The 21,183-nt window shown below is 41.7% G+C and overlaps 2 protein-coding genes across 2 annotated transcripts in view; both read right to left on the reverse strand.

The window, feature by feature from the left end:
- Window positions 1-18,462, reverse strand: part of LOC127421880 (cell adhesion molecule DSCAML1-like) — a 97,564-nt gene extending 79,102 nt beyond the window's left edge. The window contains exon 1 of the mRNA XM_051665073.1: window positions 18,405-18,462. The gene's annotated coding sequence lies outside the window, so the exon portion shown is untranslated. The remainder of the gene's footprint in view (window positions 1-18,404) is intronic.
- Window positions 18,463-18,713: 251 nt separating this feature from the next.
- The window catches only part of LOC127421913 (cell adhesion molecule DSCAML1-like), a 102,626-nt gene continuing 100,156 nt past the window's right edge, over window positions 18,714-21,183 (reverse strand). The window contains exon 4 of the mRNA XM_051665133.1: window positions 18,714-18,805. Within this exon, the coding sequence (XP_051521093.1) occupies window positions 18,789-18,805 (17 nt within the window). The 3' untranslated portion in view covers window positions 18,714-18,788. The remainder of the gene's footprint in view (window positions 18,806-21,183) is intronic.

The raw sequence follows: 21,183 nt of genomic DNA on the forward strand, positions 1-21,183 counted from the left end.
TGACCCCTAGTGTCACTATATCGACACAACGTCTCGTTCCCTCCATCAGGGAATGGAGGTTACGAAAGTAACCATGGTGTTTTAAATGATAAAGCAATAGATATAATGCTTGAACACTTTCGGGTTGTCAAATTTCAGGGAACATGTCCATAGTTAAAGTTATGAACTGCACTTGTGGTCCACACCTGTGTGAACTTGAGGTGAACTGACTTCATCCACTAAAAATCATCTTGGGACTAGTTTGTTAAAAGTAATGGCTAAAAATTAAGACATTTTTAGATTTTTCTGAAAATTCAGTGAGTTCAACTAGGTATGAAAACTTGTTCACTGAGATGCAAATCATCCAGAAAAATATCTCCAGTCACTGCATATCAAAATAAACACATACACATAGGCGTATATATGGATATGCACTATACTTATGCAGTGTATATGCACATAGATTTTTACAAGTTTTTTGAAAGAAACAGCAAACAATCCATTACAGACAAAGAAAGAGAGTGTGTTTGAGAGTGTTAATATTTGATGTGTATTTAAATGTAACAGTGTATTACCGTCATGTTTGTTTTGCATAAGTAAGGTCTGACTCCACTTTGATTAATCTATATATCCATGAAGGCTGTATTTTATATCACAGCACTTACCCAGAATTGTGTATATGCATGCTAAGTGTGGGCCTGTCCATTACAGTTTTCCATATTTAATCCAGAACATTTTAGCTGTGAATGCTTCTGATACACAAAAATAGCCTTTTAAAGTTTACAAATGAGACATTTGTGATGTTTGTATTGAATTTTGTATGACTTTCATGGACGGCAGCAATCTTAATGCACATTATTTGAAAGTAAATGTGAACTACAATGTGTGTTTTTAAAGGAATAGTTCACCCAAAAATGAAATTTCTCTCATTGTTTACTCACCCTCATGCCAACCCAGATGTGTATGACTTTCTTTCTTCTGCTGAACACAAACAAATATTTTTAGAAGAATATTTCAGCTCTTTAGGTCCATATAATGCAAGCGAATGGTGACCAAAATTTGAAAGCTCCGAAAGCACATAAAATAATCCATAGTGGTTGCATTTTGAGGACTTACAGAGCTGAGATATTCTTCTAAAAATCTTCGTTTGTGTTCAGCAAAAGAAAAAAAGTCATACACATCTGGGATAGCATGAGATAATTTTCATTTTTGTGTGAACTATCCCTTCACGAAATGTTTCGGGTCCAAAACAAGTTAAGCTTTCCCAAAGAATGTGATGTCGACTCATAACTTAGCTTAAAAAAAACAAAAAACAAAAATGTATTCACAGTAAAACTCTTACAAAGGATGTCTATGGGGCAAGACCTTCTCAAGGGTTTAAAAGAAATGCACAGAACTGTGCTGCTCATAATTTTTTTCAAACACATATATTAGTTGTCCTGTATGAAAATGTTTCGTATTTGAGGTGTAAAATTGTCTTTTTAACGTGGGACTACTTTTCCAGGTGGATGAATTTCTAGTTATATTTCATCTTTGTAATTCCTGTGGGTGATTTTTGTTCTCTGTGTAAACAGAGTGTAAGGTCAGTAAGTGATTTAACCCCACATTTTTCATGATATCACATAATGTTTATGTCTTTTGATTATACCTTTAAAAAAAGTGTGCATTTTAATGCTTATCCTGTTCCGGTTCCTTGCCCCATAGACTTTCATTGTATTTTCATTACTGTAAAGATGATTCGTGTTTGGTTTTACAAACTAAGGGGCAAGCTCAACTTGTATTGAGCCCAGAACATTCTTATAAATAGAGATAAGTATCTCAAATATTCCTTGATGCTTTACAGAATACACAGATAAAAAGAGCGGAAAAGAGTAATTATTTATTCTGTTGAACTGCACATCACTAGGCACAATAACAACAGCAAATTATGTCAGTGTGTGAGAACAGTCACTCAGTCCTTGTGTGTGTATGTGTCCTAGTTTCTCCAGGCAGCAAGGGCAATGTAGATTGGGCTAACTGCACTTTTATAAGGAAACAAACTGTACTGGAAATGTTAAAAGTCTTAAAACACACAAGTCTGACATAAACACAGATATAAACATACTTTGAGAGCAACCCCCCAGTTATAGGTCAACATCTGGAGTAGACATATCCACACTGTGACTCATTTAAAAATGTAAGAGTGTGTTTGTGTTTATACTGTATATTTATACTATAGGTGTTGTATTCAGAGACTGTGCCATTAGGCAACTACTTGCCATGTGAATGTTTTACCTACTAAATATCCCCACAAAGATAGGAAAATCTGAAATCAGCGACACTGTGACCAGCCAACAGTCCCCACACAGAAAAAGGTGTAATGAAAATACTAAACATTTTATATTCAAAAAAGGGTCCGATTTAGTGGTTGAGGTAGGGTTAGGGGTTAAAGAAAATCATTAGCTCACTATAAAACCAATAGAAGCCAATGGAAAATTCCTAGCATGATAGAAAAACAAACATGTTCATGTGCGTGTGTGTGTGTGTGTGTGTGTGTGTGTGTGTGTGTGTGTGTGTGTGTGTGTGTGTGTGTGGTTGTTTACCATCTATATTAGGACACACTTACATTCAAAACTCACTCAACAACATTCCTATAGAAAGCAGGATTACCCTGTGGGAAGAGCAATTCTCTATGTGTGTGTATCTGTGAAGGATGGCGATCGATGTGTTTTATAGCTCAAGAGCTTCACCCAAAGCAGAAGAGGACAGGCTTGACCGACGGCCCACATACACACTCCATCACTATAACAAGCAGCTTACTCACACACACACACACACACACACAAATAGTAGCTGTTACAAAGACAATGGCTGAAAACAAAGATAAATTCAATGTGCGTCTATGTGAATGTCATGGCCATGTGATAAGACAATGAAATGAAATATGTTCACACAGCATTTGTGTGCGTGCATGTGTGGGGATGCCTGATTATTTGTGTCACAAAATATACTGTTGAATGAATATCTGAACGACAGCTAAGCCCAAGCAAACATATGTGTAAGAGTGTGTGTGAGTGGGTATTATTGTCACGCTGAGTGCTATGTCTGGAAAACTGTAATTTAAGAGTCGGCCCTCACGCTCCAACCTGCGCATTAAGTCTTACAGGATAATATGCACTTGGTGACTTTAACCCCCTACAACATCAGCGCAACACTGTCACAACATTTCACCCAGAGCGAGCGACCAGGGAGGGAGAGAGAGAGGGGGGATTGTAACAGTAGTCAGTGAGTAGTCTTGGTTTAATCGCAGTCACTGCAATCTTTCTCATTTTGAAGACTGGTGAATTAAACTTCAGCGACCAGGGATACAAGCTCTCATTCCCTCCATTTTTGCCTTTGTAATCCATTGAGCAAAGAGGCAGAAGTGAAATATTAAAGGAACAGAAAATTCTGTATCATTTACTCACCCTCATGTCATTTCAAATCAGTACAACTTTCTATCTTCAGTGGAACAAAATAGGAGAAATTTGGCAGAATTATTTCACTGTTCTATTCCATACAATGAAAGTGAATGGGGACTAGGGCTGTCAAGCTCCAAAAATGACATAAAAGATCCATCAATATAGAATAAATGTATTCTGTCTGACTTATGTGCTCTATTCAAAGTCTTCTGAAGACAAATGATTGATTTCTGCAAGGAACAGACTGAAATTTAAGACTCAAACTTGCCGTGTCGTGATCGATCACAAAACATATGTGGTAAAATATACTCAAAACACGAAAAATATCTGTGAATAAATGGCAGGGGCAGGAAATAAATGGCATGGCAGCAAATAAACACTTTTTTTTTGTTCCACACAAAAAGGAGACATTTTACCATATGTTTACACTGTTCTTTCCCATACAACGAAAGTTAATGGGCACTAGGGCTGTTTTTGGTTCAGTTTGACTTCACTGATATAAAATGTGGCACGATGTATCATGAGGTGGCAAACACGAATAACATTTGCGACCAACAGCAGAGGAAAACTGTGGCGGAGGGGCGTGGTTGAGCATTCGTCTGAAGAGAGGGAAAGTGGTAAGGGTACACACCTGAGTGCTATAATATCAAACAACTGTTTCTGATTGCAATAAGCACTGGGGAGAGTGATAAAGAGGGACCACGCCAGTGATGAGGAGAGAGAGAGCCCCGAACACACACCCGCTGAGTCTGTGTTGCTTCTGAGTTGTTTGTCTGAGTGTATAAATAAAGCTACTGTTTGAGTTTGAAGTTCCCCGTCCTTCGCTTCCTCCTTCTAAGAGTGCAAGAGATCTATTACACTGGTGCCGAAACCCAGGAGTTTGGAGGAAGTATACACCGGCATGGAGTCCTCACCATTGGTGGAAGTCATCCAGTCCCTCACCAGCATGCACCATTCACAAAATCAGGTCCTGCTTGAGCTTCGCAAGGACCAGGATTGTCAGTTCCAGGAGGTGCTCCAGGCTCAAGTAGACGACCGGCAGGAGATCGGGAGCTTACTGCACCAGGAGAAAGCCCCGGCTGAGACCCTGGACACAGCAGCCCCCATACTGGACTTCTTTGAGCGAACGGCTGATCTGGAGGTGGCCGCGTGCCCAGTGGGCAGCCAGGCTCATTCCACTGTTGTCCGGGGAAGCCAAGCTTGTGGTGCAACAACTACCGGCAGCAAGTATACTGGTGTATGATGATCTGAAGAAGACCATCATGCAGCGGGTCAGCCGCAGCCTCGAACAGCACTGACAATGGTTCCGCTTGATTAAGCTGGACATGCGTGGCTACCCATTTGCCTTCACTCAACAGCTCTGTGATGCTTGCCAGAAGTGACTGCTGGCTGAGGACCACGACACAGAGTGAGTCATCGATCTAGTGGTGCTGGAACAGCTTATCCATCATCTTCCAAAAGGAACGGTGGAGTGGGTCAAGTGACACCACCCGGCATCGCTGGAGGAGGCCATCCAACTGGCTGAGGACCATATGTCAGCGTATCAGAGGGCAGAAGAGCCCTCCTATTCTCTCTCCCCTCACTCTCACTTCCCCCCTCTCTCCACTGTCACTCTCGCTCTGACCCTTTTTTCCAGCCTACCCTGGTTCCCCAGAGGTGCGGGAATGTCCTGCCGAAGCTGGCTCCCCGTTCGCTGGGGTTTTCCCTGCCGCCGGTGCCCTCTATGTCTCTTCGTTCTCCCCGCAGGTGGCCAAACCAAGCTGGATCCCCATTCGCTGGGTTTTCCCTGCCGCTGGTGCCCTCTATGTCTCTTTGCTCTCCCCGCAGGTGGCCAAACCTGCTGTCACAGGCGCAGATGTAATGCCTGGGCTGGCCTGCTGGAGTTGCAGAGAACCCGGGCATTTCCAGGATCAATGCCCCGTGATGGAGCTGGAAACACTGTTCCGGGTCCCCGACACTCTGCAGGCTGCCCCTGATCGAGCAAGAGCATACAGAATACCGGTGAGTGTCAAGGGGAGTAAAAATCAAGCCTTGGTGGATACAGGCTGCAATCAGACAACTATACACCAATGTTTGGTTCAAGACGAGGCTTTGGGCACAGGTAAAAGTATGAAGGTGAGTTGTGTGCATGGGGATAATCACAACTATCCTGTAGTGGCACTCATTATTATATTTTGGGGGCAAAAGCATAAAGTGGAGGCTGCGGTTAGTTCCTGCCTCACCCATCCTCTAATTTTGGGAACTAATTGGCCAGAATTTAAAACTCTATTAAAGGGAATATGTGTGGATGGGTCCTGCGAGAAAATGATTAGATGTGAGATGTGCAATGCCTTGGTGGAGTAGGCAGTGCCGGGGTGGTCTTCCTCAGCTCCACGTCAGGATGACAGAAGGGAGGGGGAGGCTTCAGCCCTTCCTGTACTTAGAAGATTTCTCGAAGGGAATTTCCCTCTGGAGCAGTCGTGAGATGAAACCCTTAGGCATGCCTTTGACCAAGTGAAAGTTATTGATGAGCTACAGCTCCAACCAAATGTTGCACTTTCATATTTGTATTTTTCAATAATCAAGAATTGGTTGTATCGAGTGACGCAGGATGCTCAGACAAAACAGGATACAACCCAAATGTTAATACCGCAGAGCCGTGAGGAAATGTTATTCCAGACGGCTCATTATAATCCAATGGCAGGTAATTTATGGCAGGAAAAGTCAATGAACCAAATAATGGCCCATTTCTATTGGCCGGACATTCTCGGGTATGTTCGCAGGTGGTGTGTGGCATGCCGTGAATGTCAGCTGGTGAATCCGCCGGCCACCCCAAAAGAGCCATTGCGCCCCCTCCAGTTAATCGAGGTCCCCTTCGAAAGAATTGGCATGCACCTCGTCGGGCCATTAGAGCGGACGGCACACAGACATCGCTTTGTATTGGTTCTGGTGGACTATGCAACGTGATATCTGAAAGCAGTTCCTCTGCACAACATCTCAGCATGTAGTTTTGTGGAGGCACTCTTTAAAATAATCTCCCGAGTGGGGACTCAGAAAGAAATCAGGGCACTACGTTCATGTTACGGACACTACAAGAACTATATGAATGGTTGGGTATTAAATCAATTCGCACCAGTGTTTACCACCCACAGACAGACAGGTTGGTGGAATGATTTAATAAAACCTTGAAAAATATGATTTGTAAGTTCGTTCACGAGGGCGTTAGGAATTGAGACTAGTGGCTCGATCCCCTGTTATTTGCAGTTCGAGAGGTCCTGCATGCCTCCACAGGATTTTCCCCATTCGAGCTGCTATATGGGCGTCGACCGCACGGTTTGCTCGACATCCTGTGGGAACCTTGGGAGGAAGGACCTTCAAACAGTAAAAAGTTAATTCAGTACATTCTTGATCTTAGAGTAAAACTCCACACCTTGGGTCAACTAATGTAGGAAAATTTGCTCCAAGCTCAAGAACGTCAAAGCCGACTGTATGATAGGGGCACTCGGATAAGGGAATTTGCACCGGGAGACAAAGTGCTTGTATTACTCCCAACATAGAGCTCTAAATTGCTTGCCAAGTGGCAAGAACCCTTTGAGGTCACACAGTGTGTAGAAGATCTTGATTATGAGGTAAGGCGAACAGATAGAGGTGACGCATGTCAAATATGCCATCTCAACATCCTGAAATTATGAACAGAGGCAGTCCCTGTAACATTGGTAACCGTACTTCCAGAGAGGTAGGAGCTCGGGCAGGAGGTGTAATTAAAAGCCAATCATGTCACCCCGGTCCCTTGTGCAGACCGCCTCTCTCTGTCTCAAGTCACAGAGGTTGCTGAGTTGCAAAAAGAATTTGCAGATGTGTTCTCGTCTCTGCCTGGGCACACAAATCTCATGGAGCACCACATCGAGACAACACCCTGGGTAGTGGTACACACTCATCCCTACCGGCTTCCCGAACACAATAAAAAATTAGTTCTGGGAGAAATAGATGCAATGCTCGATATGGGAGTAATAGAAGAATCCCACAATGATTGGTTCAGCCCGGTCATTCTAGTCCCTAAGTGTGACGGGTCAGTACGATTCTGTGTGGATAATAGAAAAGTCAATACAGTGTCTAAATTTGATGCATACCCAATGCCTTGTATTGATGAGTTGCACGATCGGTTGGGCATAGTTCGCTTTTACTCGACACTGGATTTGACAAAGGCTTATTGGCAGATCCCCTTTACGCCGATGTCCCATGAAAAAATAGCATTCTCCACGCCGTTTGGCTTACACCAATTCATGACACTTCCATTCGGTTTGTTCGGGGCCCCGGCTACATTTCAGCGCCTTTTGGACCGAGTCCTCAGACCACAATCTGCTTAAGCCACTGCCTATCTAGATGACATCATTATATACAGTAATGATTGGCAGCGGCACATGCAGCATCTGAGGGCTGTTCTGAGGTCACTGCAACGAGCGGGACTCATGGCAAACCCCAAGAAGTGCGCAGTTGGACTGGTGGAGGTACGGTATCTGGAGGTTCCACTCGGGTCACGGGCAGGTGCTTCCCCAAATTGATAAGACAGCAGCGATTGCGACCTGCCCGAGACCCAAGACCAAAAAGGAGGTGAGACAGTTCCTGGGGCTGGTTGGCGACTATAGAAGATTTGTACCTAATTATTTGGATGACGCCCCAGCCTGAATCAGGTGATGGGGGTATGTGGCGGCGGGGACGTGGTCAAGTGTTCATCCGGAGAGAGGGAAAGTGGTAAGGGTACACACCTGAGCGCTATAATGTCTAACACTTGTTTCTGATTGCAGTAAGCACTGGGGAGAGCGATAAAAGAGGGAGCATGCCAGTGACAAGGAGAGAGAGTGCCCTGCACACACATCCGCTGAGTCTGTGACTGCTGAAAAGCTGGTTGTTTGTCTGAGTGTATAAATAAATCTACCATTTGAGTTTCCCGTCCTCCGTTTCCTCCTTCTAAGAGTGCAAGAGATCTGTTACAAAAACATTTTCAGCGAATGACCACTTCAATTTAGGTTTTGTGTTCCACAGAATAAAGAAAGTAATAGGGATTTGTAACAACATGAGGTTGAGTAAGCAATGACGGAATATACATTTTTGGAAGAACTTAAGGCCTACTGTACCTACTGTTAAATTTGAAGTAACTCATCATCTCTATTCCTCTTTTTTCACTCATCTCTCTGTTTCTATATTTCTCTTGTTTTTTGCTATCTGTAAATGTAGTGAGCCAGATTTAAACTCTCATCACCCGCATAAGCACCAAAGCTAAATGTGTCAGAGCATGTGCACACTGCTAAGCCACGACTCTGATCTGCTATTTGCTTTTAAAGACATTGGTGTGTGTGTGTGTGTGTGTTTGTGTTTGTGTGTGTGTGTGTGTGTGTGTGTGTGTGTGTGTGTGTGGGTGCGTGCGTGCGTGCGTGCGTGTGAAAGTAAGAGAGAGTGTACAAGAGACTTTTGACTATACAGAAGTGACCCGTTGGGTGTACAGAATTGAACACTGAACTTGATGGATTAAAACAGAGAGAGACAGAAAGAAAGAGAGAGACAGAGGAGCTATGCACATATTAGTCCCATATCTCCTTGTGATCAGTTCTGTTTGGGAATGCAGATCAATTCTTGTCTAGTCTTCCTTTGCCTTGAGGAGTGTGTGTGTGTATGTAGGATTAGAGGGGGGGCCATGTAAGGTCTGTCTAAAACAAGGGATTGAGTGTACCACACATACACTATGTTTCTGTGGTAGTGCTGGAATGTGTAGCGTGGGCAGCCCGGGGCATCATGTCAGATAGGGAAAAAAAAAGTGGAATTGGATTTATGTGTGGAGCATGGCAACCTTCCAGTTACATCTCACTCTACACAGACTCCCAAAGGGCACATGAAAACACACACACACACACACACACACACACACACACACACACACACACACACACACACACACACACACACACATTATATTTACAGTTAGAAGCAAACTTATAAGATATATTAAGTCTTGTTTCTGAGTAATTTAACATAATTTAGTGAGGTTCATGCTTAAAACATGAAAACATATGTATATATTTTGCCAGTGGGTGAGAAACAGATCAATATTTAAGTCCTTTTTTCCTTTCAATCTCAACTTTCATTTTCACATTCTTCTTCTTTTGTTTTTGGCGATTCACATTCTTTGGGTATATAACCACCTACTGGACAGGAAGGAGAATTTATATTAAAAAGGACTTAAATATTGATCTGCTCCAGCCAGGTCTCCTAAGCAACCAAATTGGCCTTGTTGCTAGGGAGGGTAGAGTCACATGCGGTAACCTCTTCGTGGTCGCCATAACGTGGTTCTCGCTCTCAGTGGGGCGCGTGGTGAGTTGTGCGTGAGTTGCGCGCTATGTCTCAGCGGTAACATGCTCAACAAGCCACATGATAAGATGCGCGGATTGACGGTCTCAGACGTGGAGGCAACTGAGATTCGTCCTCCGCCACCCGGATTGAGGCGAGTTCCTACACCACCAAAGAGGACTTAGAGAGCACATTGGGAATTGGGCATTCCAAATTGGGGAGAAAAGGGAAGAAAATAAAAAATACAAAATAAAAAAATGTAAATATTGATCTGTTTTTCACCCACATCTATCATATCGCTTCTGAAGATATGGATTTAACCACTGGAGCTGTGTGAATTATGAGGTTGAGTAAATAATGAGATAATAATTTTTGGGTGAACTATCCCTTTAAGAAATGTTTTGGGTTCAAAACAAGTTAAGCTTTTCCAAAGAATGAAATGTCGACTCGTCCCTTAGTTTATAAAGAATTTTCATTTTTGGGTGAACTATCCCTTTAAAACAAGAAATAATTTCTTGAGAAGCATAATAGCATAAGATATAAAATCTTGTTTTCAGAGAAATCTAACAAAATTTTGTGAGCTAATGTTTAAAACCAGGGCTCGAGTTGAGGGCAGTTGTGAGGGGATGCCAGTGATAAACTTAACTTTGATAAATAACTTTAAACTTTAAAAAAACAGCAAATAACCGATTAGAATTAGATTTTGACACGCTTGGGGTTGCCATATATGAAGAGGTGAAATCCCCCAATCAGATCACTTTCAGTGTTGTGGTTTAGTTGCACAGTCTAGCAACCATGAGTGTGCAAGCTCTCTGTCCACTGCAATAAGGTGCCAGGGTTAAGCATGTATGTTGGAGTTTAGTGATAGTTTGAGTAGAAGAAGTTTAGATGCAAGTTGCCTTCAGTGTAGCACACCTTTAAAAATGGCCAAGAGAACAGTTGAAGGAAATCTTTGACTTAAAAAAAAAAAGAGAACAAAAGATATTGTTTTGACTAGTGCACAGTTACAACATGTACATGTTTTTAACTCAAAACTTTTTCAAGTTTTCATCCCTAAAATGCTTTTGTGTGTAGAACTACTTTCTTACACTGGTGTTTAAGCATCCTTTACAGAAAGAGCCCAAACTTTTATTATTAGTTCAGTTATTGGATATGTGTATGCATGATGTAATAACATCTTCTATTGTCCACATTTGACATAGGGACATTAAAAGACATAAACGGCTCCCCCATTCTGAATGCATGTAACTTGCTCAATATGAGGGTATTAAAAAGTATTGCCATTCAGTGGACATGAATGACAATTCTTTCTTAAGCTTACCCCATTGGCAAATAGTTTTTTTTTTTTTAAATTGTATTTATTTATTTATTTTTTGTTATAAGCATAATCATTACTTAATTTTGTTAGATTTCTCTCAAAACGAGACAAAATATCTTGTGTCATTTTGCTTCTCAAATAAATGTATCTTGTTTTAAGAATGTTTGGATATGTTTTACTGGAAAACAAGACAAAAATGCTGCAGTATATAAACATTAAGATGAAGCGCACAATGGTGTAGAAAACAGAACAACGAAAAGGAAAATCGTAACACGTGAGTGCCAATGATGACAAGGGACCCTGAAAAAGGGGCGGAGACTGACAGTATGACAACAGAAGGCAAGAGAGGAAGAAGACGATGCATATGAGATAATAGAAAATACAAAATATCACGAATAAGAACAACCACAGAAGATAGAGGGAGACAATTGGAAGAGGAATGCATGATGAGAAAATGATGAAGATTGGAAAAGAGAGGGAGACAGAAACAGAAATGAGAGGGGTGTGGGCTGTTGTTGAATTTGCTCTTGGAGCTCCCATGCAAATCATGGCGGTGCTGCAATGCAAACGAGGACCGGGTTTCAAACTGTTCGGCCCATTACTTATTAATGCTCTGCGTCTCTCCCCCCTCCCTCTTTCCCTCTTTCCCTCTCTCCCTCTCTTCCTCGCCAGTCTCGCTCCACTTTTCCCTCTCTCTCTCGCTGTTGCTAGGGCCCTTGCTCTCACGTGACGCGGGTTAGGGGGCGCTGCGGTGGCATGTGCAACAACGGAACGAGAAGAAGAGGGAGGGATGTAAATGGAGGGGATGCTAACGCTCGTTTGTTCGTTAAGCCACAAAAAGGCTACCAGGGCACGCACGGAGATCCTGGCACACGGAGAAGCAGGCCAGCCAGGGCTCGGATTGGCTGCGGGTGGGAACCAGCGCCATTTCGAGGCAGAATACCGTTAACGAAGGACAGCTGACAAAAATCAAGCAAGCAAAGAGTGCGAGCGAGAGAGGGGGGATCAAAGATAAAAACAATGTCACCAAGTGAAGGAAGACAGTTGGCGATGGGACAGAGATAGAGAGATGAAGCGAAACAGGGCTCTATTGTCGAGTCTATATTTTCACACAAATAGTCATGCACAAACATAAACTGCACTACTGGTTTTGTATGCAATATTCAGCCAAATCTTCCATTGTGCAATATGGCCTATCTGGAGATGACTCTACAGTTCCCACTCACTTTGCCTTGTCTTACAACAAAACACACTACACCTACACTTCACACACACCTGACAGACTCTTATTCTGAGGGTGGTTCTTCAGTAATAATGTCAAGCTTAGTTATAAAATGGACTTTATAAAATGAATAGTTCCGGTCCAAGATGCTGATTGGTCAGTATAGCACTCCAGCTGTCCTAAAACATGAAAGTAGCAGTTACCACATGAAATACCTGTTCACCTAACTACTGCATATATCACTCCACTGCACACATAGAGGCCAATTATTAAGGCCAAAGTATACTTCAACTTTCTGCATGCCGGTACGTCTTGTGCACAGTGCATCTGACACAAATTTCGTCATCAGCACAGTAGGTCCGGACTGTCCGTGTGCAGCATAGCTATTCCAAGTAATAAGGCCAAAGTAAAATTTGGTTTCCATGTGCCGATACGTCTTGCGCACAGTGCACGTGGCGTTAATTTCACCATCAGCACGGTACTTCCGGACTGTCCGAGTGCAGCCTAGCTTTTCCAAGTAATATAGTGTGCACGTGATGCGAATTTCGTCATCAGCACAGTACGTCCAGACTGTCTGCATGCAGCCTAGCTTTTCCAAGTAATAAGGCCAAAGTAAATTTGGTTTTCCGCATGCAATTATGTCTTGTGCACAGTGCGCGCAATGCAAATTTCGTCTTCAGCACAGTATGTCCGGACTGTCTGTGTGCAGCCTAGATTTTCCAAGGAAAAAAGACAAAGTAAATTCGTTTTTCCGCATGCAATTCCGTCTCACGCACACTGTGCTGAAGATGACATTTGCATAGCGCACAGTGTGTGCGAGACGTAATTGCACGCGTGGACTCTTCATGTGCAGCCTAGTTTTTCCAACTATTGATGGCAAAGTATACTTTAGTTTTCTGCCTGTGGACATGATGCAAATTTTGACATCAGCACAGTATGCACGAACTGTCTACGTCTTTGCACGTCGCTGGTGCATGCACCTTGAATTGACTGTGCTAAAAGAGTACCAGAAAGTAGTCATAGTGTGCATGCATCGAATGCATCAGTATGTGCTTGCGGTCAAAAGAGTATTTTAAAGGGCGTAACCACTCCACTGTGCACAAGACAGAACGGCATGCAAAAAACCAACTAAACAAAAAAAACTAAGTATACCCTAGCATTTAACCTTTGCTAATAATTCATGCACTATATCTACTAGTGGAAGGATTACACAAATTTTATTTTCTTAATAAAATAATATTTTAATAAAAATGTGTGCCCATTTTTTTATGTAGTAACCTTTTCAAACAAGTAATAAGGCACTTTAGTGCATGCTATATTGTGAATATAATCACGGCTGAAGCTGTTGCAAGCATTCCACTGTATGTCATGCCCAACAACGATCTTTAGAATTGGCTATATTCACAATATAGCATGGCCTCTTGTACACTTTAACTGTCACTACAAGAAATACTTAAGATAACTATTCTTTTTCTTAAAAAAAAAAAAAAAAAAAGTCTTCTATTGAGTAAAAAAAACAAACTTATTCTTCTGCTGCTTATCATTCTGATCTGACCTGAGTTCAAAGGACCCAAACAACAGCATGGTTTCCTGCTCAATGACATTTAGGGTGGGAATTTCACCACCATGGGCCAGACCACCTGTACTTACTGGTTCAAGCTGTTCTCCAGCTTTCTGTCTCCATACTACAACCTTCTGGCTCACTCTTATTGAGAACCTCATTCACATCTGTGTGGGTGATCTCTCGCCCTCTCATTCCAGTCATCCGATATAAATTGTCCCACATTCCCTGTCCTGACAATGTGTATCCATGCGAGTGTGTTTGAGGGGACAGGGGCCACACGGATATTATTCTTTGGAAAGCAGACAAGGTGATTGAGGTTTCTATGGTAGTTTTAGTAGTGCTGTTGTGGATGGTGACTTGACAGCCCCTGACTGACTCGAGTCTAATGTTCTCTATTAATACATGGAATTTTCCCGGATTCAATAGGACATGGTTCAAACACTCAGGAGTGTTATCTCAGTCTCTTATAGACACACAGATACACTCTAAGGAGTCCTTAAATTATACCATTCTTTGTACCGATAAAATACTAATAAAACTCTTTTAGACAGGGTCCAAACTGAACTTTTAACTTCTGAAATTTTGAACTGAGAAATCACCAAAGCCAATTTTTACCTGCATTGGGGCCTGGTGAGAGTTAATCTTTAGACTCTGTTTACAGACCTAACTCATGTTTTAATGTGAAGCAAAACAAATCTTTACTGGATTAGTTGATATATTGAGTAAGACTTTTGAATTCACTTCTAAGAATCAAAAAGGTCAAAATGTTAAGCCAAAGGTAAGAGCCAGCCGTCACCATGTTTTGCACACATGTTAGTATTCATCCAAGTGCATACTCCGTACTGACCTGCCCTAATGACTGGACACAGAGGGCAGACATAAAATATTGCTGAGTTCAGCTATAAACATGTGTTACTCTGGCCAAAACATTTGTGTGAGTTTCTGTGTGTGTGTGTTTGTGTGTGTTTATGTGTGTGTGTGTGTGTGTGAGTGTGGGCAGGTTTAAGTGGTTTACGATGACTTTTTTTTAGGTTACAATAAATGTGGTTTATGAGGACATTTCAAGTGTCCCCATAATTCGCTTAAAAACATACAAAATGATGTTTTATTGAAAATGTAAAAAATGCAGAAAGTTTTTTGTGAGGGTTAGGTTTAGGGGTAGGGTTAGGGTTAGGGTTAGGGGATAGAATCTATAGTTCGTACAGTATAAAAATCATTATGTCTATGGAGAGTCCTCATAATGATAGCTGCACCAACATGTGTGTGTGTGTGTGTGTGTGTGTGTGTAGGGCAAAGATTCCATCATCATTGCATTGTCAAGGTCAAAGTAGAGTTACCCTTTTAAACCTAATTTGCTGCATTTTTATATCCAAGCTTTTTACACATACAGTATATATTATATATATGCATACACACACTACCTCAAAGAGTGTGTAAATAATAGTGTATGCAAGTGTCTGGCTTGCTAGGGGTGGGGTTACTCCATATAATTGCGTTTTGGTGACTTACAAATATGTCTTCAGTCTGATTCATGAGCCATAAAAGCCCCTTTGACTGGAATTAGAGCAATCAGAGAATGGGTCGGGGGCAGGATATGGAGAACTGTGCAAATGTATGTGTGCATGAGGGTGTGTGTTTGTGTGGGAGTCACCTTTTGAAGGAGACAATATTTATATAGTTAAAAAAAAGGTTTCAGCACCCTGGATAGCACTAGTGCACACAAATCCAAATTTCAGAACTACTAATGGCGACTTTACCAAAGGGCAGCCACAGTTCAGCACCATGGACAGCTCCAGCACAATTTCTTTATCACGGAAACAATAGTATGGAGGTACACCAGCGCCAAAACATCCTGGTCCAAACACAACACAGCACGCTGTCATTCTAACCTCGCAATGCCACATCATGTTACACCAGGTTCCAAAGGGTCGCCGTGGATACACACAGAACAATTAAATAGTAATGTGACATATGGTACATGGCCGCAAAATCCAGCCCAGCAACAGGGAAATGAACAACCTACTGAGCCATACAGAAAGAGGAAGGAGAGAAAAGGGGGGAGTGAAGGAATGAGAAAAGTAGAAGTGTGGAAAATCAATCTAACAATCTATCTATCTATCTATCTATCTATCTATCTATCTATCTATCTATCTATCTATATGCCCGTCTGTCTCATTCATCCATCCATCCATCCATCCATCCATCAGTCTCTGTCCATCCCTCTGTCTATACATCTATCTCCGTCCGTCCATCCGTCTGTCTGTCTATCTATCTATCTATCTATCTATCTATCATGACCTCAAGGCTAGATTATTGTAATGCATTACTAGGTGGATGTCCTTCAGGTATAATAAATAAACTTCAATTGGTTGAAAATGCAGCAGCGAGAGTGCTAACTAGAACCAAGAAATATAATCATATCAGCCCCATCTAATCGCCGTTACATTGGCTACCTCATAAGTAATTTTAAAATTCTGTTCATTACTTACAAAGCTTTGAATTGTCAAGCTCCAAAGTACTTAAGTGACCACCTGTCATGCTACAATCCATTGCACTCATTACGATTGCAAAACTCCAGCCTGTTAACAATACAAGAATATCAAAATCCACAAAAGGAGAGAGATCATTTTCATATTTGGCCCTAAACTATGGAATAGTCTTCCTAGCAGTGTTCGGAATGCAGACACACTCTCTCAGTTTAAGTCTAGACTAAAGACTTATCTATTCAGCCAGGCATACACCTAATTTATCCCTAAATTCAAAGCTATGCTCCTTTAGTTATGTCTGCAGGAACCTAAAACACTTTTTTTTTTTCTTTAAACCTGCTTTAAATTGAATGGCATCTACACTCATTTATTCTATTTCTTTCCCTGTCTAAACCTTGGGATTATATCCCGAGCCTGCCAGATCTATCTATGGTTCTGCCTGATGCATGGGATTCTTCATGAGCCACTGTCTGAAGCATGGGCTCAGGATGGAGTTTACCAAATTTACCTGCCATAAGCTTCCAGCTGGACTGCGATGCTCCTCACTGAATTATGCCTATATCAACTTGGTCAAAGGAGGGACAACACTCTCTTAAACTACATAAAAAAAATGACCACAATGACCACATCGGAGTGCAGCCATAACAAACAATAAATTGACTTTTGCCACAGTCGTGTGTGTGTGTGTGTGTGTGTGTGTGTGTGTGGAGGAAGTAATTAAGATTGAACTGTAATAAAACAGCCATCCTCCTAAATCTTAAGGCCTCACTGAATGCTGTATTAACAGCACTGTCTGACTTGGGCATGAATGGAAATGAACAGAGCCCTGATGGAATCAATACCACCCTTCACCTCTCTCCACCACCATCATTTCTATTCTTCTCTCTTCTGTTGGCTGCAAAGAATTACTCAGCGCCTGACATAGCACATCTACACCCTCCGACAATAGCCACTCATTCCTTCATTGCCTCTCTCGTTCTCTGCACACTTATGAATGAATGATAGCTTTCCTTCAATTCAGCTCTATTCACATTCAAAGCAGACAGAACAGGCTGACTGAAGTGTCCGGTAATAATACAAGCATATTTGATAAAAGACTCCTGATACCTCACAGTCTCTCAATGACTATACAAATGTCGTGTTGGTGTTGGGAGATGCTGATGTGAGATGCGGAGGACGTTTTTCACATCTGAAGGCCTGTTTTTGTAACTTTTCCCAATATCCACCCCTCTTGAGGACCGAGGTCTTAGCTGTGTAGGGGAACCCAGAGGAACATTTTATTGCTCAGAAGTTGCTTTTTTATAGCTCAGGAGACGTAAAGGAGATATTTCTTATGTTTCAATTAAGTAAAAAAAAAAATTCTCAGAAGTTACTCCTAAAGTTCCTTTCTCCTTAAATGGAGAAGAAGAAAAAAATAGACATGAATAATACAGAAAAAAACAGGAATTCCACTACTGAATGATTTATTTATTTAATTTTTTTTTATTTAATAATTTTTTATTTTTAAATGAAGATGAAATAACATGGACCGATGGCTTCAAAAGAAGCATATACTATCGATTAACAACCTCTGAGCTCATGGTAGGTCTGTTTTTAAAGGTTTATACGTTATCGTTAAAAATCAGTTCCCCTATGGAAAAAATGAATGGAATTTTTACTTCCGGAACCAGAATGTTGTAAAGGGTGTCTCCAAGATAGCCGGTAAGTGTGATAAGTGAACTTGATTTGAAGAAACTTTGAGGAGACTTCAGCAAAAGTCTCCATTTGTTTTCCATTTAATCTCACTGTTGTCAGGCAGAATCAATGGAGATATTGAAAAAAGCTTATTTGTGATGCTTCTCTTGTTTTCATCCGAACCCTTCTCATTTCCCCACAATCTACCACCTCTTGACCCTTCCATTCTTTATTTCCACCACACCCTTCCTCCATTCCCTTTCTCTCTCTCTCTCTCTCTCTCTCTCTCTCTCTCTCTCTCTCTCTCTCTCTCTCTCTCTCTCTCTCTCTTTCTGTGCAGTGGTTGTAGGAAAGTGGGTTTGTGGAGGACTAATATGCTCATTAAAAAGGCATGCTTCACCGTCAAATGCCAGCTGCCGCTCTTTTCCCCTCCTCCCTCCTTCCCTCTTTTTCTCCTTTTCCTACAGTGAGAAATTGTGATGCCCATGTTCACCCTCAACCGCTGCTTGTGTCTGGAAAAAAAAAAATCTGGTAAACATAGCTTTATATACAGTAAATAAAAATGGAAATCTACCAGAGGAAGCAGCAGGAAGTATAAATTATCTTTCCTTTCCCTTCAGTTTCCGTCCTTCCCTCTCTCGCTCTGCCAGTGCTGGTTAAAGCCTCTCCCACACTCAGCAGCCTAATTAGAATGGCCATGAATATTCAAGGGGCACAGTATGAAAGAAAGAAGTGAGAGAGGAAATGGAGGGAGGACTGAACAGGAAGAACACAATTGGAGGACTTAAATAGCAAAAAAGACTAAAGCAAGAAGGAGAAAATGAAAATGAGGGAAAAAGACAAAAAGATGGAAAGAGGGAGAGAGGGAAATAAATGTGCAATATGTTGAACACCCAGGAAGAAAATGTTTTTGCTCAGAGGTTGCTCTTTCATACCTCAGAAGAGATCATCAGTTGTTTCATTAGGATCAACAAGTATCAAGTTTGTCTCACATGTTTCCCCAAAATTCTTATGAGAAAAAAAAAAAAAAAAAAAAATAGACCGGCCCCTGTTCGTATTATTCTACTTTCATGCTGTCACATTCTAAGAGGTTGTCAACATCCAAACACATTTACAGTCCTTTTGCGAATATCCTTGTTGAATAATTAAAGCTCATTGATAATTGATACAGACACAGGCCTTAAGAAGGAGAAATGAGGAATCCATATCTAATACACATCACCAAAGAGAACTCACACTAATAAACATGAGCAGATTATATGCAGTCTAAAGGAAAAAGAGCAAACCAGACAAACGTACACACAAATCTCTGTTTGCTGCTAAAAATCTGGCCTGAAAATGTATTATTAATAAACTAACCAGCCCTGTTGAACTAAAAACAAGGGGATGAATCTGTACCATGAGATGTAGTGATTGATGTATGCATTTGCTGCTGAGTTTCATTGCATCTGTAGGCTGCGGAACGCAATATTTAAACACACATACACACACACCCTGGCCATTCCCACACAAATCAATACAGAGTCTCGCCAAGGAAAGTTTGGCCTGGCTGACTCCTACACTGAGAGAATAGTGCCAAAACGTCACATATGGAGGACAGCGCGACTTCACAGTTTTTGTCTATCTTGGGTTTAAATGTTCTGATTTTTTCATTCAATTTAACATTTAAAGTAATAGTTCACCCAAATATGGTAATTCTCTCATCATTTACTCATGCTGTCTTACACTCGTCTGACTTTCTTTTGCAGAACACAAACGAAGATATTTTAATAGATGTATGACGTGTTTATGTCCATATAATGTATGTCTATGGGGTCCAAAACTTTAAAGCTCCAAAAAGGACATAAAGGCAGCATAAAATTAACCCATTCCATTCGAGTGGTTTAATCCATGTCTTCAGAAGATATACGATCAGTTTTAGATAAGAAACAGGCCGAAATTAAAGCCCTACACACATGCCATGTGCAAGCTGTCACAGTCCTGTCACTCTGTCAGTCTGGATTTTGGTCTGACAGGACCGTGGCATTATCGTCCCATGTCTGTCTTGTGTTTTCGGTCGGTCTTGTTTCATGTCTGGAGCATGGTGTCTGGATCCTGACCCTTCTGTCTGGTTCGGTTTCGGTTTTGGTCTTGGGATCCGGACACTCATGTTCCATGTCTTGTCCTGTATTGGCGTGAGTGCATTGCACTTGTCATCTTGGTGGCATGCACTCACGTCAATTATCTATGTCTGTCTCTCGCGACCGCAGATGCATGTTGTGCTCGCTTTGCGCCACGCGCCCGTGTCACGAGCTGTCTTCACGTTGTGCTGAGGTTCGGTCATTTTGGTCTGTGGTTTTGGGATTGTGTGTGGCCGAACTCTCGCACAGGTGTCCTGTCTTATTTTTGTCACCTGTTGTGTGCATCGTGTGGCGTTTTCCTTGTGATGTACACTCAGGTTTGTTTAGTTTGTCATTGCTACGCATTCTCTTGCCTTGATTGTCGGTTGGCATGGGCGTATATTTCCTTACTGTCTTGCCGATGTATGCTCATGCCATTCGGGTGTTTTGTTGTTTTGTGAGAGCACGTGGCTTTGTTTTGTTTTCGTATGCCGCGTGTCTCTCTGTCTTATGTCATACCCCGCCTCCTTGTTTGCCCATTATTAGTTCATTTGTTACACCTGCCCTAAATTAACCTGTTTGATTTCCTTCCCTATTTTAGTCTCCTCATGTTTGCTGTCCAGTGCCAGTTCGTCTTGTTTCCAGTCTTGTGTGTTTCCAGTCGGTCTGTTTGTTGGTCAGTTCATGTTGGTCCTGTTTTTGATTCTCTCCACTCGGTTCAGTCGTTTCTGTTTACCTCATCCCTACCTCTGCCCCAGCCTGGATTATATTTACTTTGTATTTTTCCCCTTCTGGGTTGTTTGCGTTTATTGTTTTTCTCCCTTGTGGGAGTTTTAGTTTGTTTTTTAATTTTTTTATTTTTTTATTTAAATAAATTCCCTTATTTTCAACACTGCGTTTGGGTCCTGCCTCCTGCTTCCTGTGACAAAAACATCAAGCGTGAGTAAGTGTGAATGAGCTTCTCTCATGAATGCGGCAAGGAGACTGCTGATGGCAAGATTTATGGTATACAAGAACTCACCCAAAACCAATCGTATCTCTTCAGAAAACATGGATTAAACCATTGAAGTCACATGGATT

This window comes from Myxocyprinus asiaticus, chromosome 31 (genome assembly GCF_019703515.2).
Source record: "Myxocyprinus asiaticus isolate MX2 ecotype Aquarium Trade chromosome 31, UBuf_Myxa_2, whole genome shotgun sequence".
NCBI lineage: Eukaryota > Metazoa > Chordata > Actinopteri > Cypriniformes > Catostomidae > Myxocyprinus > Myxocyprinus asiaticus.